The sequence below is a fragment of the Girardinichthys multiradiatus genome, chromosome 12 (genome assembly GCF_021462225.1).
Source record: "Girardinichthys multiradiatus isolate DD_20200921_A chromosome 12, DD_fGirMul_XY1, whole genome shotgun sequence".
NCBI lineage: Eukaryota > Metazoa > Chordata > Actinopteri > Cyprinodontiformes > Goodeidae > Girardinichthys > Girardinichthys multiradiatus.
The window spans coordinates 37,407,622-37,434,637 of NC_061805.1; the positions used below are offsets into that span (position 1 = coordinate 37,407,622).

General features: G+C 41.0%; 1 protein-coding gene across 5 annotated transcripts in view; it reads right to left on the minus strand.

Moving 5' to 3' along the window:
• fam172a (family with sequence similarity 172 member A) overlaps positions 1-27,016 on the minus strand; it is a 213,827-nt gene that overhangs the window by 173,430 nt on the left and 13,381 nt on the right. For all 5 annotated transcript variants that reach the window (XR_007040801.1, XM_047382491.1, XM_047382490.1 and 2 more), the window contains exons 5-6: positions 14,453-14,518; positions 11,337-11,528 (exon numbers count right to left, since the gene is read on the minus strand). Coding sequence is in view for 4 of the 5 variants with exons in the window: in XM_047382491.1 (XP_047238447.1) it covers positions 11,337-11,528; positions 14,453-14,518 (258 nt within the window). In the remaining variant the exon portion in view is untranslated. The remainder of the gene's footprint in view (positions 1-11,336; positions 11,529-14,452; positions 14,519-27,016) is intronic.

Below are 27,016 nucleotides of genomic sequence, written 5' to 3' on the forward strand. Positions count from 1 at the left end.
GACTAGATTTGGAATGGCTTTCATGTTCTTTATTCAAATAAATATCCAAGATGCTTGTGCGACTCTACAGGACACAAAGACAAACCACCTGAATAAGTTGTACACTGAGCTTCAAAATAATATAATTTTAGAAGTTATATTTAGGTATGTAAACAGAACTTTGTAATTTAGGTATGGTGTAAATAGAAACTTAATAATTTCTCGTACTTTTTTTTTTAGGAATAATCTGTTAGTTCATGTTTTCAAATACATACATACAAATATACAGAAAATCAGCACATTTGCCTTCTTTTTGACAAGTCCTCACAAAAAAGTTGTTTCCAAAATTTTAACGTACCTTAACACTCTTACTTTTAACCTAGATATGTGATCCTTATATCATTTGAAGGCCATCATTTGTTTTTACTAACTGTTTTTGTTTATTTTGTAAACATAGATTCCATAAATACAGGGCCTGGGAGTGAGGAGATATAAATGTCACAAGCTTATTTTTGAAAATAAATAAATACATAGCAACTCATTAAGCTTCATATTCATAAAACAAATATGTATATAAAACTGGCTGAGCAGGAGGGCAGCAAATTTCTAGGGGTAGTTTTAAAAGCTTTTGTTAAAACAAAGCAGTGTGTAAGTATGTTTGTCACAGCAAAGACATCTACGGGGGCTGGCGGAACCAAAGGAACTTAAACTGTACAGCATCAAATACACTATAGTCAAAGTCAAAGTTCACTTCATTGTCAATTTGCTATTTATGCCAGACATACAATCTAATTGAAATATGGATCCTCTCAGACCTACTGTACAGTTTCAACACACATATCTCAAAACACTCAAGACATCAACACCACAGCCATGATCTAATTCAGTGGTCCTTCCCTCTTTGAACAGAAAAAAAGTACCGTATTTTCCGCACTATAAGGCGCACTTAAAAACCTTTAATTTTTTCAAAAAATGACAGTCCGCCTTGTAATCCGGAGCGCCTTATATATGGATCAATTGGTTAATTGGTTGATCCATACTGGTTGTACACGGCGCTCTGTCAAAATGTTTCATTACGACTGGTAAACTACAAAGCTGCACCGCTTGCAGCATTACGGCTACCGTAGTCAGGGGTGTCGCCGAAGTAATAGCGGTAAACACCTGTACTGTGCTTACTCCTAGTCCAACACCACTTGTGTGTGTATAACGTTTGAATGTACTGTTGCAGGAATTGCCTGAACTATATGTGATTAGAACCTCAGTGTGTGGGGTGTATGTTTCGTGTGTGTATGGAAGATGTTGACATTACTCCTCCGGACAGAGGTGGCGCTGTGTGGTGCCGTAGCTGAGAATCGCCCTCCAGAAAGCCATTGCAGGCCTGCAGCATTTACTTTATTTTCAACCAAATGTTCGGTATTGGATAAATTTGCTGTTGTCTACCTCTAAACCCAATATACCCCCCGAACCTAGGTAACCCCTATTTAAGCACCAAGTTTGCTCTCATTGATCAAATCATGGGAGATTACAGCAGTTTTCAACTTTAACCCTGTGAGATTCTCAGCATTCCACTGTAGTGTGTAGGCATTTGTGTCTCTTTCAGTGTGTGTAGAGAAAATTCACAGTGGGTCACTGATATCCTCAACAGTCCTTACAAAACTCAATTTCCCTCTGGAGCATCCACAGCCAAGCACTTTTAACCTCTGCAAACATGCTGTAAAGGAGGAGACTTGCCAAATATTACAGCAGGATGAAAGAGCCTTTATGTGTGCCTGTGTAGCCTATGTGTCAGCATGTATTATTAATTGATACAAACACACAAGGCAGATGTGCACAAACACTAAAACACAGAGAAAAAGGCTGTTCTGTTACAGCTCTCAGACTGAGTATGCTGCTGCACATGATGACGACATTGCTAAAGACTGCAAGATTCTTCTGTCGGTGTGTGTGTATGTGTGTTTGTGTGTCTGTGCGTGTTTGTATGGGTATATTGGCCGTAGAAGAGTGTTCCCAGTGAGAGAGTGAAGAGGTATCCACCACCCTCTGCCTGGGGCCTTCTGGCAAAGAGACTAAACAAGACCTTCCCACTGGGAAACACATAAACAGCCTGCAGCTGCAAATGACCTAGTACCCACCCCTCACTTATTCAGACAATCGCAAACACACACTCAATCATGCACAAACACACAAAGACATAGCCTTTCTAATGGTGTAAATTGTTACTTTCAAGAGAAAATAATTATATAAAAAGCCAATTATGATGCCTGAGCTACTACACTTTACAGTTAAATATATCCTTCTCCCATTTTTTAATGGCACCTCCTTTTGTTCTTTCCTTCCTCACATCTGAACTACAAACTCAAACCTAAATATGTGTGTGTGTGTCGGTCAAAAGTTTTAGAACACCTCTCTCATTCAATGGATTTCTTTATGTTTACGACAATTTACATTGTACGTAGATTCTCACTGAAGGCATCAAAACAGTGAATGAACACGAATGCAATTAGGTAGCCAACAAAATATTGTAAAAGAACTTTAAATATGTTTGTTTTTTATTTTAGAATCAGCCGCCTTAGCGGTGATGACTGAAATATTAACCTTTGGCCATCACTCAATGAACCTCTGGGATGTTCTTTCAAGAGTCTTTGGAAATCATTTTAGCTGACCGTGAAGATCAAGGACAGAATGCCAAGAGGCAAAGCAGTAATCAAAATATTTAGTTATTTCACGATTTTACAAATTCTAAACCTTTTGACCGGTAGTGCGTGTGTGTGTGTATATATATACACACACACACACATATATATATATATATATATATATATATATATATATATATATATATATATATATATATACAGGGGTTGGACAATGAAACTGAAACACCTGTCATTTTAGTGTGGGAGGTTTCATGGCTAAAATGGACCACACACAAAAGTACTCAAAATAACATACCCTATTTAGTTTATGTACAGTGCCTTAGTTACTCATATCCCTTGAAAGTTTTCTAATTTTTTTACATTATGACAACAACCCTCAATGTATTTTAATGGGATTTTAGAGATAAACCAACGCAAAGTTTTGCATTATTGTAAATGGGGAGAAAATGAAATCTATTGTAGCTCTGGTTGCATTTTAGGATGGTCTTCCTGCTGGAAGGAGAACCTCTGTCCCAGTCCAAGGTGTTTTGCAGCCTCTAGTGGTTGTTTTCCCAGAATTGCCCTGTATTTAGCTCAATTAATCTTCCCATGAACTCTGACCAGCTTCTACAGGGGTTGGACATTGAAACTGAAACACCTGTCATTTTAGTGTGGGAGGTTTCATCGCTAAATTGGACCAGCCTGGTAGCCAGTCTTCATTGATTGCACATTGCACCAATAAGAGCAGAGTCTGAAGGTTCAATTAGCAGGGTAAGAGCACAGTTTTGCTCAAAATATTGAAATGCACACAACATTATGGGTGACATACCAGAGTTCAAAAGAGGACAAATTGTTGGTCCACATCTTGCTGGCGCATCTGTGACCAAGACAGCAAGTCTTTGTGATGTATCAAGAGCCACGGTATCCAGGGTAATGTCAGCATACCACCAAGAAGGACGAACCACATCCAACAGGATTAACTGTGGACGCAAGAGGAAGCTGTCTGAAATGGATGTTCGGGTGCTAACCCGGATTGTCTCCAAAAAACATAAAACCACAGCTGCCCAAATCACGGCAGAATTAAATGTGCACCTCAACTCTCCTGTTTCCACCAGAACTGTCCGTCAGGAGCTCCACAGGGTCAATATACACGGCCGGGCTGCTATAGCCAAACCTTTGGTCACTCATGCCAATGCCAAACGTCGGTTTCAATGGTGCATGAAGCGCAAATCTTGGGCTGTGGACAATGTGAAACATGTATTGTTCTCTGATGAGTCCACCTTTTCTGTTTTCCCCACATCCGGGAGAGTTACGGTGTGGAGAAGGTCCAAAGAAGCGTACCACCCAGACTGTTGCATGCCCAGAGTGAAGCATGGGGATGGATCAGTGATGGTTTGGGCTGCCATATCATGGCATTCCCTTGGCCCAATACTTGTGCTAGATGGGCGCGTCACTACCAAGGACTACCGAACCATTCTTGAAGACCATGTGCATCCAATGGTTCAAACATTGTATCCTGAAGGCGGTACCGCGTATCAGGATGACAATGCACCAATACACACAGCAAGACTGGTGAAAGATTGGTTTGATGAACATGAAAGTGAAGTTGAACATCTCCCATGGCCTGCACAGTCACCAGACCTAAATATTATTGAGCCACTTTGGGGTGTTTTGGAGGAGCGAGTCAGGAAACGTTTGCCTCCACCAGTATCACGTAGTGACCTGGTCACTATCCTGCAAGAAGAATGGCTTAAAATCGCCTCTGACCACTGTGCAGGACTTGTACATGTCATTCCCAAGACGAATTGACGCTGTATTGGCCGCAAAAGGAGGCCCTACACGATACTAATTATTGTGGTCTAAAACCAGGTGTTTCAGTTTCATTGTCCAACCCCTGTATATACATTATATATATATATATATATATATATATATATATATAGGTTAATTGCCCTTAGGTGTATGAATGAGTGTGTGCACGGTTGTTTGTGTGTTGCCCTGTGATGGGTGTACCCTCTCGCCCCTAGACTGCTGGAGATAGGCACCAGCTCCCCCGCGACCCACTATGGAATAAGCGGTAGAAAATGACTGACTGACTGACTATATATATATGTATATACACACACACACACACACACACACACACACACACACACACACACACACACACATATTCTTCAATACAGAATGCATATATTTTTTGTACAACTTTGGATCTGAGTAGATTGTTCTTTCAGCAAATGGCATGTTTTAGAGTCTGTATGTATATATATATATATATATATATATATTTGATTACTAAGTTAGTTGACAATTATTTCCAACAATTAATCATGAATAGTCTGATTAATTGAATCAGCCCAAATCACGTGTTTCTAATACTGCACTGGGTACATGGGTTGACCTGGCTGGACCAAGACAAGCCGGAACGGAACAGAAAATTGGAGTTGTTCTGTAATTTGACGGAGAACGACAGAGCGGGTCCATCGACGGTGACGTCCGGAGTAGTCACGGAGAATGTGGAGCCGTTCTCATTAATTAACATAACAACGGAGTTGCTCCGTCGGTCAGAAAGGAACAGAGCAGGAACGGAAGATGTGGAATTATTTTGCCTCCCTCTACGTCTAGACATTAATACGTCTTTGACTGGGTTGGCCCGCTGCTGAGACGTAACCGTGTGTCCACCATATTGCTGGAGGCAATGCTGTGAACTAATACCAATAAAGGGACTTTATTTCATAAAGCACATTCTAACAAAGATTTACGTTTATGCCTCATCTAATTTATTCACACACACTTATGTTCATAGGTTCGACGGACAATTAGGGCCAGGCTATGAGACTTTTTTTAATTTTTTATTACAAGAATAAAGTCAGAATATTTATGAGAACCCTTACAAAAAAAAGCGCAGCTCTCAGTGATTTGGTTTGGACACCTGAACTATTCCATGCCGAACCCATAAGAGGCATTTTGGCTCTACGATTTGACTCCACAAAAATGGCGGCGACGTCAAAACACTGTATTAATGTCTATGCCTCTATGAACTGTAGCAGCTTCGCAGGCAGGAAGGAGTGGCGGCTTTTTTTTTTTTTTGTGCCGTGGCCGTGCGCCATGATCAATTACATGTAGCGGAAACCCTGTATCGTACTGATAGCCACGAACCAAAAAACAAAAGTTACAGACACAATGATTAAAAAACCAGGTAACACTATATTTATCTACTCCAAACTGCCCTTCTCATTCATCAACGTCTTTTGAAACAACACACAAATACAGGCCCCTTGCCAAGAGAAACTCAATGAGACTACAATCGATACACTGCTACAAGGTGTGCACACACAACACAGATAGGGGATGATGTACAATTACCTGGAGCACATAACAATCAGCTGTATTCTCATGCATTATGCACCGTCTCACTCCAACTTACAACATGTACATATGCATATATAACGCAAAAGGCACTTAATATGCAAATATATCTTTTTTTCAACCTGAAGATCCCTTTATTGTTAGTCTGGCAGAAAGTGCAAGGGTTGACAGATCTCTAGATATCAAGTTTGTACGCCAGTTGATGAAATTTCACATACGGCAGCAGCAGTGCTGTTAGGACAGGGAATACCACCACAAAATAATGTTTTCTCTGCCTCTGATCAATTTTTAATTTGGCCCATGCAGCCGAGCCCTTGGCGGCTTGGCCCCAGTAATTATGGTGGGTTATTGACAGCTGCCTTCCCGGGGGAGACTATTTAAAAGAGGTTTAACCTGAGAGCAAGTCCAGACCCCACAGCCGCCTTTGAACGTGTCAACTGCATTGATCTGTGCTGAGACCTTACCACCTGGAGGTGTGTGCGTGGTCTTCGGTGTGTGTTGCTCGCAGGGCTACTGTTACAAGGCCATGGCAAGACGGAGCATCTTACAGGCTCTAACGGACACACTTTCACTCATATTAAAACTGTCCTCTGGCTAAAGCTGCCTAGCTGGCAGAATGATACCTTGCTGGCCTCTGCAGCCACCTGGTGCCCTGAGCATGCACAGAACATACGACAGTATCTCATGGTCACACAAGGAATTAAACACATATACATACCGGTTAAATATGAGATCAGTGGGAAAAAGATGAACTAATGTGAAACAGAGAAAAAATGTTTTCATTTAAGAGATAAAGTACAGAGAAAGACTACCTCAAAACAAACGCTATGACACAACACAAACAGAGAGTGCGCAGCTGATATTGAAGAAGATATCATCTGGCCAAAAAGGAAAGAAAGAAAAAAAGGAGGAGGGGGTTGACAGAAATTAGTGGGATTTCTGTGTTTGAGTTTGTCTGCCTCACTGCCCCCTTTCAGCCTCCCATTGAAATTCTGGGAAGATAGAGACCCCAAAGCTTTTGACAAACTTCTGAAAACACCACACCCCCCTTTCTTCCCAATGGGTCTCCAGCATCTAGCCTGACTCACTATCAAGAGAGTGGCAGAGAGCGCTTGAGTGAGATAGAAGAGACGAGAGGGTGGCGGCAGCCATAGATCCGTTTTTCTATAAGTGACTTCCAAATTAAGTTATTTATATAGACGGAGCATACGAGACTTTCCAAAACTATTTCTAGACTTAGAACTTTTTTGCGTTTTGCCACAACAAAGCCACAAATGTTGACGTATGTGAAGGATACGTGATAGACCAACATAAAGTTGTGCATAAGTTCAAAGAAAATGATAAATGGTTTAAAGGATGTTCTACAAATAGAACACTTCATATGGTGTGCAGCTGTATTTAGTTCCAATGTCTTATAACTGAACTTTGAAAAGAGTGTCTATGAACTTTCAGTATGATACTGCCACCAATATGTTTTAACACGGAGATAGTGAATTCAGAGTGTTCGTTTTCTCCACAGAGTAGCGTTTGGCGTATAGGCCAAAACGTTCAATTTTGATCCATTCTGACTAGGGTACTTTCTTCCACATGTTTGCTGTGCCCATACATAGCTTGTGGCAAACTATAAACAGGGCCTCTTATGGCTATCTTTCAACAATGATTTTCTTATTTCCACTCTTCCATAAAGTGCACAACTTACAGTCCTATTGACAGAATCTCCTACCTGAGCTACGGATCTCAGCAACTCCTCCAGAGTTACCATTTGACACTCTCCCACCCTCAGATTAAATCTTTCCCTGCCTGTTTACGTAGATGGACATGTTTTGATAAGTTTGCCGTTGTGCCATAATCTTTCCGTTTTCAAGGGTTAAATTGAACCGTCCCCTGTGAAACAGTTAATGATAGATATCGCTTCATAACGCTGCTTAAAACTTCTCCACAACTTTATACCTGATCTATGTGGTGTTCCCTGACCTTCAGAATGGCGTCTGTTTACTAATATTCTCTAACAAACCTCTACAGCCCTAATAGAGCAGCGGTACTTAAAGAGAGGTTAAATTATAAACAGATGGATATATTTATGAATTGGATGACACTTAAAAGCAGTTAGTTGCATTAGACGTTATTTAGAGGCATTGGTGTAACAGGTGTATGAAAATCAAAGCATTCCTTCCACCTCTTAATTATGCACTACTTTGTGTTAGTCTAACACATAAAATCCAGATACAACAATGAAGTCATTGTTTGTAATGTCAACAAAACAATATGAAAAAGTACAAGGGGTATAATTGTAGTGAAAAACAGACTAAATCCAAACAATGAATCACTCCTGATGATTAGAAAAGGCAACCAGCTGGATCTCTATGGATCCAAATTATACAAGTGTTATGAGATTATTTTCCAAATTCAGGACATGTTTTGAAAAGGTTTCTCTAAGTGTGCACTGAAGAAAGAAAAGAAAAACTATTTGAAAAAAAAAACTGAATCCAAAAAGTTAAAGTGGGATGTCAAGTAAGGTAAAAACTAGGGTGCACTAAAGGTATTGTGAAAGAGATAAGCAAAGACCACAATACAATAAACATGTGCCCTTCAGTGTGGATGCAAACTACCTCTAGTAGAGGGTCTTATTGGCTACATCAGCAATGACTGCAACTAATGAACCTGCCTTTTAATATTCAATACTCCCTCCTTGCTCAATTATGTCAACTGTAACCTCACCATCTCCACACCCCACCCTGCATCATCCCCTCTGAAACCCCACTGCATGCACCCTCCTCGTCCACCACCTCAGTCTCAAGATGCAGAGCACTAACAGGGCCAGAAGGTAATGATACAGCTGCCATGATGCAACAAGCAGAGCTGTCGACTGTCAGGAATTGAAATCATGAAGGAATAAGCTGTCATTAAAAGGCCCTTTCCCCGTAGTGGAGCTGTCAGATGGCTGCCTTCTGCCTACTCTCCCTCAATACTCCCGTCTCTCCTCTGCCAGTCCCACCCCACATTTGCAGTCACTCCCTCATCCTTCTCTCATTTCTCTCTTCCCAAATCAATCCTTTCTGTACTCTTCTCCTCCTTTCCTCCGCTGTCCTCGTCCAGCCAATCATAATCCCATCTCCTGCACCCAATACACCCCCGCTTCCCATCTCAAATTCCTTTCTCTTTCCATCCGTACTTTGGTTGTTGCTGGAGCAGCATCCTCTCCTTCCTCTCAGCTGTCATTTTAGGTTTTGGGAGTTACAGCTCTTCCATGTGCACACACACACGCACGAAAAGACAACATGCAAGAGGCCTGCAAAGACAGCAAAAAAAAATTGCCTCTAACTTAGTATTACTGAAGACACTCTGCCAAATGTCAGAAGCACATCCTTCCCCTGATGTGACGAGTGTCTATGTGTGTATGTTTTCTCGATCAGTACATGTTCATGTGTATACACTATAAAAATTGCATCATATATATTTCTTTAATTACATTAACACGTGGTCACCGCACTGCAACATGCTAAGGAGAGCAGGTGATATTTTCTTAAAATAATGCAAATTCTCTATATGCGTGTGTGGGAATGCATCTGTGTTGTACTGTTGCAGTGTAGGGGTCTGATTGAATGTCAATCAGGTCTGTTTGTTTTTCAGTTTTCCCCAAGAATCATCAGATTGGCAGATAGAGCACCATTGCAAAACATCGAAGGCTGACTGAGATTTCCAAGAAACCTGTCAAAAACTTTCAGTGTGTTGCAGGTGCAACTCCTTGCAAGACTGCACATATACAGTTAAACATTTTTTGAGCCAAATCAACTGTTAGGTCTCTGAGTGCTTGTGTGTTTTGAAAAGCCAAAAGCTCCAGCTTTCCCTGATCGGGCTCCATGTGACACTTTGCTTCAGGCTTTGGATTTTTAATCAGCTGCTCATAGGTTAAGCTGCACTTTAAGGTACATTGTGTTATTGAAAAATAAAAGTGTAAATATCTAGTTTCAACTGTACATTATAAAAAAAAATCATGATTGATAAATCAAAAAAAATTAGGTCAGGGTTGGGGAAAAACATTACATTTTATCATTTTTATTAGTAGTATTCTGTTGTATTGTACAGCAGACTTATCTTCTGTGCAAGTGCTTGAAAAGACATCAAGACAAATTTCACAGTATGACATAATAAACCACAAACATGTCTGTAACAGTTGCAGACAGCATGAACTGAGTGGAAATGTGTGCGGCTGTCTTCCCAGCTCACACAGACACACAACAAGGCTTGTGTTTGCTTTCTGCCTGGATGATGATTTGTCAGGGTGCGAGAACATGATTTCTTGTTTACAGTGATGAATGGGCAACACACTCACTACACACACCATGTTCTTTATATCTAAGCTGTCACTTTGCCTCAGTGCAGTGCAAGCTTTTCTTTTTCTAACAGTAAGAGTCAGACTGTGCTAGGCAGTTTCAGGGTAACTGAAAAAAAAAAATCCATGTCAGAACACATGGACACGTGTGTAACCCTGACTTTTTCCGTGTTGTACGCAGCAGGAGAGAGCTTTACACAGCAGGTAAGGTCTTTATCATATTCAGGTGGATGAAACGAAGGAATGAGGGAGAGAAAGGGAGAGCGGCATCCCCCAAAGTCAATTTGAACAGCAGGCCGATTAAATTACATAGTCATGGCCAGGCTGACAAATGAGCACAAAGATGGGGAGGAAAATAATGAGACAAGCGAAGCCACATTTTGCTTGCTGACACATTTTTTTGGTGATCATATGGTTCATATTATATTATCTCCTCCTATGTTTCAGTTCAACCACCTGTGCATACATAGGACCACTCAGAAATCATGGTGCTACGTAAATGTTTACTTGTATGATAATGATCACACTGACAAATATGCTTATTTCACGAATGTGACAATATGAGCTTCAATTCCGGGCTGAGGACTGTGTAGTTAAGGTGTCATTTGAGAGTATGAGTTGAGGTTTGTACCTGTGAATGAATGTCTGCTTGTTTTCTTTTGTTTTTTTTTTACCCCTGGGATTATGTGATGCTGTGGAGTGTTCATCATGTAATTTTTTTTATGACCCGGGGGCCAACTTTCCTTTCCATCCCAGACTTATATAAATTGTACAACACGGTTAAACTGAATTAAGTCGACAGTATATACAGAGTGTGAGGTGACAAGGCACACAGCAACAAATTACTCACAAGCATATACAATCCACAAGTTAAACACTGTTTGAATAAGCAAACAACTTTAATTTTAGCCCTAATATTAGCTTAAAAATGTCTAATAATAGGACAAAATGATTCATGAGAAATATCACAAACTAACACAAAATCAGTTGATTATCCAACAACACTGAGACCCTACCTCCATGGCCTTCATAATGAAGGGGATCTGTGTTCCTGAGTCCAGGTCCTGGTTAATGATGAGTCTACGGGCCCACTGACCAGCACGTACCACACCACTGCCCTGGATCAGCACGAGCAGCTTGTCTGGGTTAGTCAAGGCATCTGGGCTAAGGTAGATAAAACTTCTGGGTTCATCATTTGTAGCATCCACCTTAAGATGAGGGAAAAAACAGGCATGATGGCTTTTCAAGAACAAGGTTCATTTACTGGATTTCGTCACAAAAAAAAAACTTTTAAGGCATGTATTTGATGTCTACTCTTTAGAGGTTTATCTGATAAACGTTAATGTGGAATAGGATTTTTATTTATTGTGTTGACACCCTTGGTAAAGAAGTCTAAAAAGGTGGATAAAAGATCTTGCAACAGCAAAATCTCATACAGATGTTTTAGAAATAATCCAACCTTTAATTAGGGAGCATCCAAAAATCCATCTAATGAAATCATTGTTTTAAATAAAAAAATCACCAGTGGCACAATTGGTGCATCTAACAATCTCTTTAAAAATGTAACTAAAGCATTTATTTCATTTACTTTACTTTTTGTAAGTAAAGCAAAAGTTTTATGAACATTTAATTAGTAATCTATGACTTGCTGTTTCCATGGGTTATGAATATGATGTATGATGACCCATATTTATCTTGCCAGGACACACAGTGAGTAAACAGGATGGTAAGAGCTTTTAAAAATCTCCAAAACTGTCTGTCAGAGAGCTGGTGTCTTAGAGTTACCGCGTCAACAACAGGACCTCTACATGAACTGGTTGTTTAGGAATGATGCCAGCAAAAAGCCTTTTCTATTCTACCATCATAAATGTAAACATGTGGTCTTAACTTTTATATGTCTTTAACTGGAACTGTGAGGTTTGATCAGGTTGAGTAGGTCTGCTTTAAAACCAATATGTCAGAAACACATCATCTCCACTGTTAAGCAAGGTGGTGGATCTGTGAAGTTGTGAGCCTGTTTCTCTTCCAGAAGCCATCGGAGACTGAGAAGACCTCTGAAATACACTCTAAATTAAAAAAAATCTGGTGGATTCTGTCATGACAGCTAATACTGATTGTCATTGGTTTTCGATAGCATAAGTATTCTAAACAATAAAGAAATGGTTCACACGACAACAAAATGACAACAATAGATCCCTCTCTCTGCATGCACCAACCTTGTAAAATATCATATAAGCAAATGGGAGGTATATAAATTACTGACTGCAGAAGTACCAACACGTGTACCACCAGTTATGTTTCAAACATGGGAGTTCATTTCCACTGTGTGTAAATAAACTCAAATTAAAGAATGTATTTTTCAATGTGCGGTCCTGTCATTGCCATCAGAAATCTTTTTAAACCTCTTTACCCGGGTTTTCAACATCACATCTTTAAATTGTTCTTGTCTTTGGTTTGCAACACATTACTTCTCCAAACATCAATAGGCTGAAAATAATAAAATACATAGAAAAGCTAACACTGACGGAGTGTATGAGTGGTTATGTCAGCCTGTGCTTCACTGACGTCCCTGGCTTTTTTGCATCCCTCTCCAGTATGCTTGGAAGAATCTCTAAGGAGACACTGTCCATAAAAGCTATGGGTGGCAGCTGCAAGAACTTAATCCAAACAGACAAAGAGGGCCAAGTGGGGGAGAAAATCTTACCCTTTATTCTCCTGTGCTCCTTCATTCCCTCTCCTTATACTTGGCTGTGGTTAATCTTCTTAAAATCTGCGGTCACAAGTTCAATGCTACGCAGGTGGACGGACCCACCACTAACACGCTAAAATACACCCATGCACACACTCAGTATACGTGCAGGCGGGTGGGCAGCAGAAAAGCATTGGAGAGCAATTTTCCACTGGAATAATGAGATAAATAGGCCAAGCAGATAAACCAGTAAAAGTGTATGGGGGCTAATGAAAGGCGCTGACTCCGGCTAGGTGATTTATAGACACTGTTAGTGTTCGAGCTAACTCTGGCGTGCTTCCAAACACCAGCGCTTCCTAACATTGCTATAAAACCGGTTCTGAAAAATGATTACCACTTTTATAAACAGAAATAGAGTTGGCCTGAAGAGGTAAAAAGAGGGCAGAAAAGAAAGAGACAAACAAGCCTCTGACAACAAATAAAAAGGGATCAAGACTGTGCACTGAGCCTGGATGAGCTGGGCAAAGAATACCTCCACAATGGCAGAGTGGAAAGTCGCCTTCAGCCCAACTGAATGCAAAACAGATTAAGCATCAGCATGCTGCGCCTCTTTGAAATGACAAATAACAATCCAGTTTTAATTTCTGGAAGAGACACTTTTGCACAAAGAATGTGTGCAGACGTAAAAGAGAGAATACGAAAGAAATTGAGGAGGACAGAATAGAAAAAAACTGATGGAGAATTAGCAATGCTGTCTTCTCAAAATCCACCTTTTTTATTTTTAAATACAACACCTAATATCATTGGCACACTATGAAGCCTGATCATTTATAGTGTGTATTGATACCACATGTTCTTTTTCACATTTTGTGCTATTGCAACTGCAAAATTCAGTGTATTTATTGGGATTTTATGTGACAGACAAACAGAAATTAGTGCATAATTATGAAGTGGAAGGTTTTCAAACCTTGACAAAGACCCCCAACATAAAGCCAGAGCTACAAAGAACAAAGATAGATCAATGCACATTCATGAGTTAGGATGGCCTAGTCAAAGTGTAGTCTTTGATCCAATTAAGAATCTGCAGCAAAGAAGACAGACCAAAAATGAAGGTGAAGAGCTGGTAAAAGGAATATAGCAAAATAGGTGCAGGGTCAAGTGCAGTGAAATTTGTTTCCACAAAGTACTGGCTCTGGGATTCTTAACCTGAATTTACATTTTATAGGATTTTCCCAAAACCATTGCTACACCCTGACACAAAAGCCACATTTACTTCAGTTATGCACAACTTTCATTGGTCTATGATGTACGACCACAGTAAAACAAACAGAAGATTGTGGTTGCAACATGGGAAAATATTGAAAAGTTCAAGGCATGTGAATAGTTTTGCAAGGCACTGTATGACCATTTTCATAATTCTCTTTTTATTTTCAAAGTACTTACAGGGAGAAATGCTTTAGTCATGTTGCACTTTTTCTCCAACAGCTCGTAAACATACTGAGTGATGATCTGAAAAAGAAAAACAACAGAAAAGGCACTGAGTCAGACACCACAATAACACTGTCTGATGAAGTTAATATTCTTTCTTGCGATACAAATTCATTTGTCAAAGACAAACAAACTGTGTACACATGTGAACAAGCAACCAGCATTCATAGTCATATTTACCACCAAGATATAAAAAAAAAAATGCTGCTCAAAACCCCCATTAGCCTGCTAGTGCTTGTGTGCGCATGAACAACTTAAATATATGGGTTTAAAATGTGTGTGTGTGTGCGTGTGTGTGTTCTTGTACTTGTTGCTGAGTGAGAACCATTTTTCGTATTTTTATCTCAAAGTGAGGACATTTTGACAAAGTGAGGACATTTTCCTGGTCCTCACTTTTTCAAATTCCGTTCTTGGGACAGGGGTTAGGTTTAGGACTAGGGTATGAATTGAGTTATTATTAGGGTTAGGGTTAGGTATTAACTGGTTAGGGTTAGTGTTAGGGTCAGGGTTAGGCACTAAAAATCAAGGAAAATGAATGGAAGTCAATGGAAGTAACCGAAAAGTCCTCATAAAGATAGTAAAACACGGATGTGTGTGTGTGTACATCACAGTACAGTCTGAGTGTTGAAGTTGAAGTGCCAGGAGAGGAAATCTCCTGTACATGCGAAGGGCTGATGTAAGTTGTGTTTATCCCTGCAGCCACAGAACTAAAGAACCTTGTATACAAAGTCATTCCTACCCCAGGCCAAGCCTTTCATGGTTCAGTGACATTAGCAACGTTCTTTTCCCTTTTCCCTGTTTTTTCTTTCCTTCTTTTCGTCCTGCCCCCCACGCCGTACCCTGCACAGCTGAGAACAAACAGGAGCATTTTGTGGAACAGATTTTAAGTTTTGATCAGGTGTGACAGACAAAGAAGGAGAACTAAAGACTGAGAACAGATGACAGCAAACACAACCAGCAGCTATATGATGCAGCGCAGCAATTGATGATGTTTTCCCCAGCGGTGAGACGGGCCATGTGTCCCGTCTGTGTCGTAACAACACTGTGTCGAGTGGATGCACCACGGGGAGAGCTGAGAAGCCTGGTGTCATGCTGCGCTGAGAAGTCTTACTTCTGTGCGGGTTGGAAACATCAGCCTTACTAAATCCGGAAACCAAAGGCCGGCTGTGGCGCCACAGTCACAAAGCATGTTGGCGTTCCTGTCATGCAGAAATGACTGACTCTGAAGACAAACAAGGATCTACCAAAAACTATTGTGCCTCAAAACACAAGAGATGAGGATCAGATGTCAAAGTGTGGAATGAGGAGAACGTCACTTTGAGTTAACTATAATAACAGATTGCACACATTGCCTTACAGATGCACTCTTTTCCTTTTAACATTTTCACATCTTAAGTTGAATCCACAAACTTAATGTATTTGGTTACATACATTTTAAGTGGAAAGAGACTGATAAATTGTTTTTTTTGGTTTTTTTTTTTACACACAAAGGTCTCAAAAGTGTGAGTGCATTTGTATTCAGCCCCCTTTACGTTGGTACTCCTAAATAAGATTTAAAGGCCCTCAGATATTTAGACAACGGAATTATCTAGACAGATCAAGGATAAGGTGGCAGAGATGTTTAAAGAAGGATTAGTTTATAAAACAATATCCAAGACTTTGGACACACGCATAACCCTGTTTAATACATCATATGGCACAACTCCAAACCTTTCAGGACATTCCCTAAATTGACAGGCCAGCTGAGGAGAACAATAATCAAAGAAGCAGCCAAGAAGTCCATGTTAACTCTGAAGGAGCTGCAGAGATCCAAGGCTTAAATACAAGAACTTTGTGATTAGCACTTCAAAAATATGTGCTTTAAAGAAGACAAGAAGAAGGCCACTTGTTTGCAGTGTGCCTCGAACAAAGTAGAGGAGACAGGAAATATGGTCAGAAGAGACCAAAATTAGGATTTTTACAACACAGAAAACGTCGTGTGGCTAAAAGCACACAGCACATCGCGCCAAACACAAAATCCAATAGTGAATGGAGGTGCCATCACCATGCTTTGGGGATGCCTTTTCTTCAGCAGGCACAAGGAAGCTTATCAGAGTTGATGGAAACATAGATGGACCTCAATACAGGGAAATCATGGAAGAAAACCTGTTAGAAGCTGCAAAGTATTTAAGACTGAGCAGAGTTTCACCTTCATGCAGAATCACAGACTTAAACAAGCAGTCAGAATTACAGTGGAATGGTTGAAATTAAAGTATATTCCTGTGCTAGAAGGACCCAGTCCAAATGCAATTACAGATCTGTAGCAATTCTTGAAGAAAGCTATTCATAAAGGTTCTCTATCCATTCTGACTAAGCTTCAGTAACTGATGTAAAGGGTGGTTCTATAAAGCATAGATTCAGAGGGTTATCTCCAGCGGTCATTAAGGCGTCCTACACCCTGGACAGTTCACCAGTCCATCATAGGGCAATACAGAGACACACAGGAACAAAGCCACTCAGGCACACAGTCATACCTCAGGACAATTTAGAGACCAATTAACCTAACAGTCGTGTTTTTGGACTATGGGAGAAACACAGGAACTTCTTACTACAAGGCAACAGTGCTACCATCTGCCCCACCATGCCGTCCTAACTTAGAATATTATCAATTATGTAATGACAAAGAAAGACTTTATAAACCCGCATCCACAAGGAAATGTTTAGATAAAATCAATCAAGAAGAGAAGAAATTATAAGAGTTTTATGATCTACTGAGTTTTCATAGGTTTTGGTGTATGCAGAGGAAAAATATCCTACACACTTTAAAATGTCAACCTTGTGAAGATTCAATTAAGCACAACTCTAACTAAACTGTGGACAATTTTTGAAATGGCAAGGCGAAATAGAATAGCAGTACTCATAAAAACAAGAGCTTCTGATCTAAAATCATACATGAACTGTCCTGATAAGACGAATGTGATTATTCTTTGATCTTACAAGATGCAGGAACATAATCAGGTAATAGACAAATACTAGCCTTATAACACTCAGTCAAAGGCCAACAGATAGGATGGATGAAACAAAAAATGCTACTATTTGACCTTGTGTCTGTGTGGGCTGGAGGGAAGCACTGGAGGAGTTAAAGCAGCATCACCGAGACATACCCAAACCTCAAGCAGCTAATACACTAAAATGTCAGCTGCTCTGATGAGAACTAAAATGATTCTTGGCCTCGGTATGCTCGCGCTTAATGACATCAATAGGCTTCACAGGAAATTTATTTTGCAATATTTTATTTGTTCTGTGTCTCAGGTGGCCCAGAGACTATAGATATAGGATAAGGAGAGAGACTGATGGAAAATAAGAGAAGCAAACAGGGGATTAAAAACGCAAGGCTTTGCAAACATTTACCACCAAAACTAAGATACTGTTACAATAAATGCGTACAAGTTTAATATCCAAATTTGTACATAAACTTTTAGATTAACTCATCTAAATGCTCAACTTCAATCCAACAGGACCTAACCAGCAATTACTACTATTTTACTGACATGACACACAGATCATGGAAACAAGCACACACACAATATAACTCCATCATTGGTTCCCTCTCAGGACTATGATCAGTACAATAAAAATGGCCTCTTTGTCACCTAATTACTAATGTGTTATTAGTGCTTTAATGAAATGCCTGCAGGAAGCAGTGCTGGTATTGTCAGTAGGACAAGCATAGGGAGTGGATGTGGCAAATAATATCAAGAGACACAAAGAGAAGGAAGGGTGGGGGATTGAAAGAAACAGATCTAAATTAGCTCAAATCAATACATTTTAATATATACAGCATTTTCTACAGTTTCATTATTAAGAAAAGGAAACAGTTTTATCAGTATAAAAGGACACGGTTTTGGCAGTAGAGACAAACACAGCACTGCTCATAAATGACAGTAACCAAACTATCTAAAACCTATTGAATCCTACTCTCTAGAGAAACAAATTTAGCAAAGAGCACACAAAGAACAATTGTTCTTCCTTGCCGTGAGAGAGACAGTAGATAGGACACTCTGATCTAACTTTTGCAGCTGTGTCCACTGTGTCTGCAGTTTGTTTGTGCAGGGGAAAGATTGTGGCAATGAACCAAGAAAAGGGGGATCAGAGCGGAAGGAAGGGACTTAGATTGAGGCTCAGTGGGAGGAAACGAGGAAGAGAAGAAAGAAGAGATGGCAAAGTAATCCCCAGGAGACAGTGTCTCGTGCCAGCTTCCAATGATGTGAGCAGCAAAGAGGACGATGGAAGAGGGAGCGGAGATGGAGAAAGAAAGGTACAGTAGACTGCCTTGATGAGATGCATTGAAATGGGTGGGCTGTGACATCAGCTTGTTCCAAATCTGGAGTCATCCCCATAACAGTCTCTTCATCACTTCCATGAGGTCAAGGTCTTCATGAAGAACAGTGTGGCTGCAATTAGATATGCTTTTCAGAGAGACCTCCCACATATTGTGTCTCCAAGAATCAGTCTGTGTGTTTCCTGCATCCCTGTGAGTTCTCCCACTGATTACAGCAGTCATGCCTGGTTTGGCTGACCGCACCTGAGGCAATAAGGAGATGATCCTTCCCAGGCGCACACAAAGCAGAGGGAAAGAAAAGAACCACGTAAGGAAGAAGAGACCGAATCAAGAGTCATAAAAGAAGAGGAGAGACAGGGCACGAAAAGTGAAAAATAAATAGAAAGGAACAGTAATATAAAAAGGGGAACTCTGAAATAATCTTGTTTTGAAGGAGGGCTTTTACATTAAAAAAAGATTTAATGTATTTGTATCAGACACAAACAAAAGATATGCATTTCAACAAGTTAGAATATGATTGAAAAGTTAATTTATTTCAGTGATTTTATTCAAAAACTGAAACTCAAATATTGCATAGATTTCTTGCAGATTGTTTGTGCTAATTTTGATTATTGTTTCTTACAGCAAATAAAAACTCAAAATTCAGTTTCTCAAAACATACTGAAGAAAACCAAAAAAGGATTTTTACAACAGAAATGTGAAGACCATATAAGCAATCTTTATGCAGAAGACTTGACAGTTGCCTGACAGACAGTCGATGACACGCTCTACACGGAGGGTAAGACACAACGGGTCATTGCTAAAGAAGCTGGATGTTTAGAGGGTGCTGTATCCATGCACTTTAAATAAACGTTTAGTGGAGGAAGAAACTGTGGCAAAAAAGGTTTACAAGCAATGTAGATAAACACAGTCTTGAGATGATTGTAAAACAAAGCCAATTTAAGAGTATTGCAGAGATTCCCAAGTTGTTGCCTGACTAGAGTCATTGCTTTAACACACACTTAATACATTGTGGGCAGCACTTCTGAACCAGAGATGTCAAAAACATCTTAGCAGTGCTAAGGAGAAGAGAAACTGAACTGTTACTCAATGGTCCACAGTCCCTTTTTTTCAGATAAAAGCTAGTTTTGCATTTAATTTGGAGGTCAGGGTCCCACAGTCTAGAGAAAGAGTGGAGAGAAACATAATCTAAGATGTTTGAGGTCCAGCGTGAAGTTTCCCCAGCCAGTGATGATTTGGGTATTCATTTCACCAGCTGGTGTTGGTTCACCATGGTTTATCAAGTCCAGAGTCAGTACAGCATTGTACCAGGAAATATAAGAACCCTTCATGTTTCCATTTTCCAAAAATCTTTATGGAGATGCTGCTTTCATTTTCCAACAGGACCTGGCACCTGCCCACCCTATCAATACCTCCTTCAAGAACCACTGTGCATGGTTGGCAAGCAAATTCGCCTGAAATAAACCCCATACAGAATCACTGCAGTAGGAAGAGCAGGATGAGAGACACCAGACCTTCCTTAGCACCTCAGCAGAGCCACAGGCTGATCACCTCCATGCCACATAGCACTGATGCAGTAATTCATGCAGAAGGAGCTCTGATGAGTATTGAGGGCATATACTTTTCAGCACTGTAAATGGTCAATTTGTTCAGCCAATTCCCTATTGAAAATCTATTTTTGATTAGTCTTACATAAAATTCAAATTTTTGAGACAGATTTTTTTTGTTTTCATTAGCTGTAAGCCACAATCATCAAAATATACAGAAATGATCACTTTGTGTACAATGAATCTATGATTTATTTGTTTTTATTTAATCAGTGAAATAACTTAACATTTCAATGAATTTATATCTATTGAGATGCACCTTTTTATCTAAAACCAACTCACTAAAGTATGAAACAAATTATATGTGTAGTTTAAAAGGTTAGACAACTTCAAAGTGACGTGAATCTATCAGAAAATGGAAGTAACAAAAAGATAGTTTGAAAAGTAATTTTGGCCTATGCACAAAAATTTACAAAACCCAGGAAAGCATACTGTATTCACACACGCATTAATAGTAAAACTCATGTACAGGCACACACACACACACCTCTTGTCTCTACAGTCCAGAGCTCTCTCCAAAAGCCACTTACCCATAGACACCAGAGAGAACAAGAAGAGGCATCAAAGCTGTTTATATAATGAAACTGAAAGAGCTGCTCTGTGCCGTATCATTGACTGCACCCAGGAAAGCATTCCTGCTTCTCCAGAGAATAGAGGAAAGCAAGAGAAAGAGGGAAAAAAGAAAATCCCCCTGAACAATGCAGCACAACAAGCGCGGCAACAACAGCAAAGCACACTCAGAAGGAGAGAGGATCCAAAAATGAGAGCGCGCGTGAGGCAATAGAAAGGTTGTTTATTTTCAGTCAGCCTTGTGTACCAACAGAAAATGTATTAAAATAGGGCCTATTGTTGTGAATTTGTGATCTGTCAGTCGGCGTGGGAAACAAAGAGAGAGAAGAGAGGCTGCCGTAATTCCCATGAGGTCTCTGTCATTCTTCTGTCAAAGGATAGAGGACTCTCCAGGGGAAGAGAAACTTCTCACATACAGACTGACTGACAGACTGTTTACACCTAGTGTAGATGTGCCTCTGTCTCACTTCTGCCCTGCCCTTCCTCCTCCACTCATCCTAGCAGCAGTATGATGACCTCCTCAGGTGTTAGCTAAGAAGATGGCAGAGAGATGATTCAAAGTAAAAACTTGTATGTGTCAGTGGGTGTTTAATGTAGCGACAGATGCCTGTGCTGTAAACAACTGTCCCCTTGTCTTTCCTCTACAAGCCTCCCTGCCTCCAGCATCTCCTTGTCCAATTCTCTTTTCTTTCATCAACTAAAATCTAACTCTGTTCAAGTGTTCTCATCGAACCCTGCCTTTTCCGCCTGCATCTTCAAAGCAAACGTAGTGGGGTTTTTTCGGTATGGGGGACTGAATGCAGCCACTGACTCTGGACAGGCAGCTGTCATTTACAGAACCTGGAGGGATCCAGTCAGCTTCTAACCAAAATGGTCAACAAAACGTTAGAGGGTCACCTAGGACTATAAGTACAGCACAAAGGCCTGTCATCAGGATTATTACTGTGGATGTAACAGCTAATGAACCGCTTACACACCAATATATTTTAAGAATTAAGTACATTCCTTTTCTGTTGTTTAAATGAAGTACAACAGGGCAGGAAATTTAAACAAGAATATTTAATAGAATATAAAACGTTTGCTGGCTGCACGGTGGCACAGATCCTGGCGCAGTTGGTAGCACTGTTGCCTTGCAGCGAGAAGGTCCTGGGTTCGACTCCCAGCCAGGGGTCTTTCTGCATGTTCTCTCCATGCATGCGTGTGTTGTCACCGGGTACTCCGGCTTCCTCCCACAGTCCAAAAACATGACTGTTAGGTTAACTGGTCTCTCTAAATTGCCCTTAGGTGTGAATAAGTGTGTGCTTGGTTGTTTGTCCTGTATCTCTCTGTGTTTCCCTGCGATGGATTGGCGACCTGTCCAGGGTGTACCCTGCCCATAGACTGCTGAAGATAGGCACCAGCTTCCACTATGGAACAAGCGGTATAGAAGATGAATGAATGAATAACAATTTTGTAAAGTTACTCATTAATAAATTAACTTGACTCTATTGAATACTATGTAGAAGAGTAGTTTTTTTCTCTCTCTCTTAAAATGCACAATAAATGTTAGATGGCCACCTGAATTACATACATAATTTACACCAAAATTATTCACTGTTCTGTCTTCACACACAGACTAACTTGAACCTGCCCATGTCAACCCACACTCCACAACTAAAATAGCTTTAGCTCTTCCGGGACAAAAACCGCAAGGTTTAGACATGCAAGAATGTTTTTACTATTCTACCAGAAGAGGAATATTTTAAAAATTTCCGAAACAAATATTAAACAGGAATGCGAGGCTCCAAGTCTCTACCCTAAGGTGCTCTATGAGGTTGAGGTCAGAAGTCAATCCTTGTCTACAAGGACTCTGTATTGTTCGCTGGTGCAGTCATGTCAGAACTTGAAAGGGCCATCCCCAAATTGTTCTTACCAAGTTGGAAGCATGTAACTGTCCGAAATGTCTTTGTGGGTTAAACAATGGGGCCTCTGTCCACTGGAACTAACGGGCTGAGTCTAACTCCAAGTGCCGTTCTCCCGGTGACTGCCAAACCCAGACTAGTCAGACAAAGAGACATGATTTATCTGTCCAAAGAATATGTCTCCACAGCTCTAAAGTCCAGTGGCAGTGTGCTTTAAACTACTCACACTACTGCATCTGACACTTTGCATTGCACTTTGTGATGCACGGCTGGGATGAAACCGGTTGGCTACAAACACCCATTTGAAGGAGCTCTCTATGCACTGTTCTTTGGCTAATCTGAAGGCCACATGAAGTATGGAGGTCTGTAACTGTCGACTCTGCAGAAAACTGCCGGCCTCTCCACACTATGTGCCTCAGCCTCCACAAACCCACTCTGATATTTTACATGGCCTACCGCTTTATGTCTGGCTTAAAACTCTTCGGATTTCAACTTAAATTTCATACACTCAGTATAACATTATCAACAAAAGTTTTTGAAATGTAAGTTGTCCTTAAGAGTCTAAAAACAACAACAGTACAAAAATGGTCTGTATAATGTCCTGTACTGGAAACACAGTTTAATTTTCAGACTACCATCAAAATATATCCAGACAATATTAGAAAATTGTGTTTTAAATTATTTAGAGCTACACAATATGTCAAATCCCAATCATCATCATAATATCGCAGTTGCACACTGACTGCTTGCATGCAGTATCTGGTAGGTCCAGTGACATGCATTTATCCTTTGCATGCAAAAAAAATAGCAGGGCAGACAGGTGAACTTTCCTGATTTCCCAAAATGCTAAAGCTCACAAAATATGGTAGGGACATTGTGATGATGGTGAACAAAGGCAAAGACTGGGAAAACGTAAAGTTATGCATATAACTACTGTTCCCTGAAGGAGAGTAACGAAGTACAACACATGAGTATGGGATATCACGCCCTGCGTGTCCTGGCTGAAGCCACCTCTAATCACGCCTCCTAGGCAAATGATGTGATGACGACAGGTGACAGGCCCCGCCTGCACTATATACCTGTCCGTCCACATCGTCATTACTCAGTTCGATAGCCGCTATTGACCAAGCCCAGCTGAGCAGCGGGGCAGCAATGTGTTGTACTTCGTTACTCTCCTTCAGGGAACAGTAGTTATATGCATAACTTTACGTTCCCTTTCAGTCGATTCACTCAGTACAACACATGAGTATGGGACATATATAAACGCCCCGCAGAGCAGCCATCAAACCTGGATCATACACTGCATACTAGTGCAGCACTTCAGACCCAGCAGAAAGAACAGAGTGAGCCACAGAAGGGGTTGTCACATCCAAACGATAAAACTTTACGAATGTGTGCGGCGAAGACCAGCTGGCTGCAGCACAAATGTCACTCATGGGCACCCCTCTAAATAGGGCCCAGGAGGTCGCTATGCCCCTGGTGGAGTGAGCTCTCACACCACGTGGCATTGGGAGACCCCTGTTGCTTTAAGCCAGAGAAATATCCTCCACAATCCAGTGGGAGAGTCTCCCAATGCCACATCTCTGGGTGTGGATGAAATATCTCCCCCCCTGCCTGAGTGAGGAGATCCCGGCAAACGGGGAGTTGCCACGGCTCTGCTGCCAGCAGGCTGATTATCTCGGAATACCATGACTTTGCAGGCCAACGGGTTGCTACCAAAATTAGGGACAGACCCTGTTTGCGCACCCTCTCTAGTACAGGTAGTATCATTTCCACTGGGGGGAATGCATACAGGAGTACATTGGGCCATGGATGGGCCAGGGCATCCACTCCCAGCGGAGCATCCTGATCTGTTATGGAAAAGAACAGAGGACAGTGGGTGTTGGCTCTGGTGGCAAAAAGATCTACTGCTGCTGTCCCAAACAGACACCATATTTGTGCCACCACGGAAGGGTGAAGCCTCCACTCTCTCACCCGAGGTCCGCCTCTGGAGAGCAAATCTGCACCCAGATTCAGACGTCCCGGGACGTGAGTAGCTCTGATAGCAGTGGAGAACCTACAGTGCTTAGACGGAAGCGATGTTGGACCACCCACAGCGTGATTTTGGGAAGGGGCCAGATATGCTGCCAAAGAAGGTTCCATAGGCGGAAGATTCACCAGTCCGGCTTTTTCGGCACCTTCCAGGTCCAGATACTGTCCATAACCCGGTACCGTGACGCGGGTGGACAGTGGTTTGTCCTAGAGAGACTCCTGTTGGCCCACCTGAGTAAGCAAACAGTAAACCATCAGGACCCCCTTCAGTTTGCTTATCGCTGTGGAGTTGGAGTTAAAGATGCCATCATACACCTTCTTCAACAAACCCACTGTCATCTGGACAAAGCCAGTAGCACTGTGAGGATCATGTTCTTTGATTTCTCCAGTGCATTTAATACAATCCAACCTGATTTACTTTGTCAGAAACTCCAGAAGACTCAGGTGGAGGCCTCAACAATCTCCTGGATCAAAGACTATCTGACAAACAGACCACAGTTTGTGAGACTGACGGGTTGTGAGTCTAACCAGGTAGTCAGCAGCACAGGAGCACCACAGGGGACTGTACTCTCACTCCTTTTCACTTTGTACACCTCAGACTTCCAGTACAAGACAGACTCCTGTCATCTGCAGAAATACTCGGATGATTCTGCAGTCGTGGGGTGGATCAGAGATGGACAAGAAGATGAGTACAGGAAGGTGGTGGACCGCTTTGTGGCATGGTGTGGAATGAAATCACCTCATCTTGAACGTGAATAAAACAAAGAAGATGATTGTAGATTTTAAGAGAAACAGGAATAAGTCAAAAACTATTTCTATTATGGGAGAAGAAGTGGAGGTGGTGGAGGAGTATAAATACCTCGGTGTTCACCTGGACAACAGACTAGAGTGGAGATGCAACTGTGAAGCCATCTACAAGAAGGGACAGAGCAGACTGTACTTCTTGAGGAAGCTTAGGTCCTTTGGTGTTTGCAGCAAGATGCTGCATATCTTCTATAAGTCTGTTGTGGAAAGTGTGATCTCTTCTGCCATCATCGGCTGGGGAAGCAGCATCAGAGCCAGGGACTTGAAAAAGTTCAACAAGCTGATAAAAAAGGCTGGCTCTGTTCTGGGGACTCCTCTGGAACATCTGGTGATCATTGTGGAAAGACGGGTTCTTCATAAAATGAAGAACATTATGGAGAACCCTGAGCATCCTCTTCATGAGACTGTCCTACAACAACAGTGTGTCTTCAGTCACAGGCTTCTTTAGATCTGCTGTAAGACGGAGCGCTACAGAAGATCCTTCCTGCCCACAGCCATCAGCATCTACAACGGCTCTTTGAAGAAACCCTCATAATGAGCTACAACAACATTTAATTTCCCTTTGGGATTAATAAAGTATTTTTGAATTGAATTAATTATATTTCTTAAAGAGAATTCAAAATCGGCTAAAAACTCTGTTGGCAGGTCAAAATTTTCCAAAAGCCCGTATATCGGAAATCGTCCGGAAATCTATGATCGGTAGTATTTACTGAGGTGGGACGTGCTAAAGTAAAAACTTTGAGAACCACTGCTATTTGGTCACCAATAAGATTGACAATGTGTTTAAGTTCAAAATAGAAGAAAGCAGGAGGAGAAAATGGATAACAGAGACCGCAGAGCATGAGAGAGAGAGAGAGCTTTCTAATTCAGCCATCTGGATAGCTTTACCTCATTATAATATTCTGACGGGTGTGTGTGTGTGTGAGTATGTTTCCAAATTTGTGACTGCCTTGCATTCGACAGATGCAGACAGAGCAGAGAAGAATCTTCATTTATTAACAGCTTAATAGAGCTCCATCTGGGCCAGGCCCTATGCTTGTCTTCTATCAGAGAAATTTATCACCAAATCACAGGAATTAGACTCCAACTGACACCTACACAGGCAGAGGTGACCCTGCTGCACTGAGCGACACTGCACAGATAGCCTCCAGTGTTTTACAGCTGGAATGTAGCAATTATGACAACAGTTTGTGCCAATAATGGAAAATGCCCATGTAATAGTTTATTAGTCGGTAGGTGTTTTATTCCAAAGTTTACTTTTGGTTGCAAGCTGAAAACAAGAAAA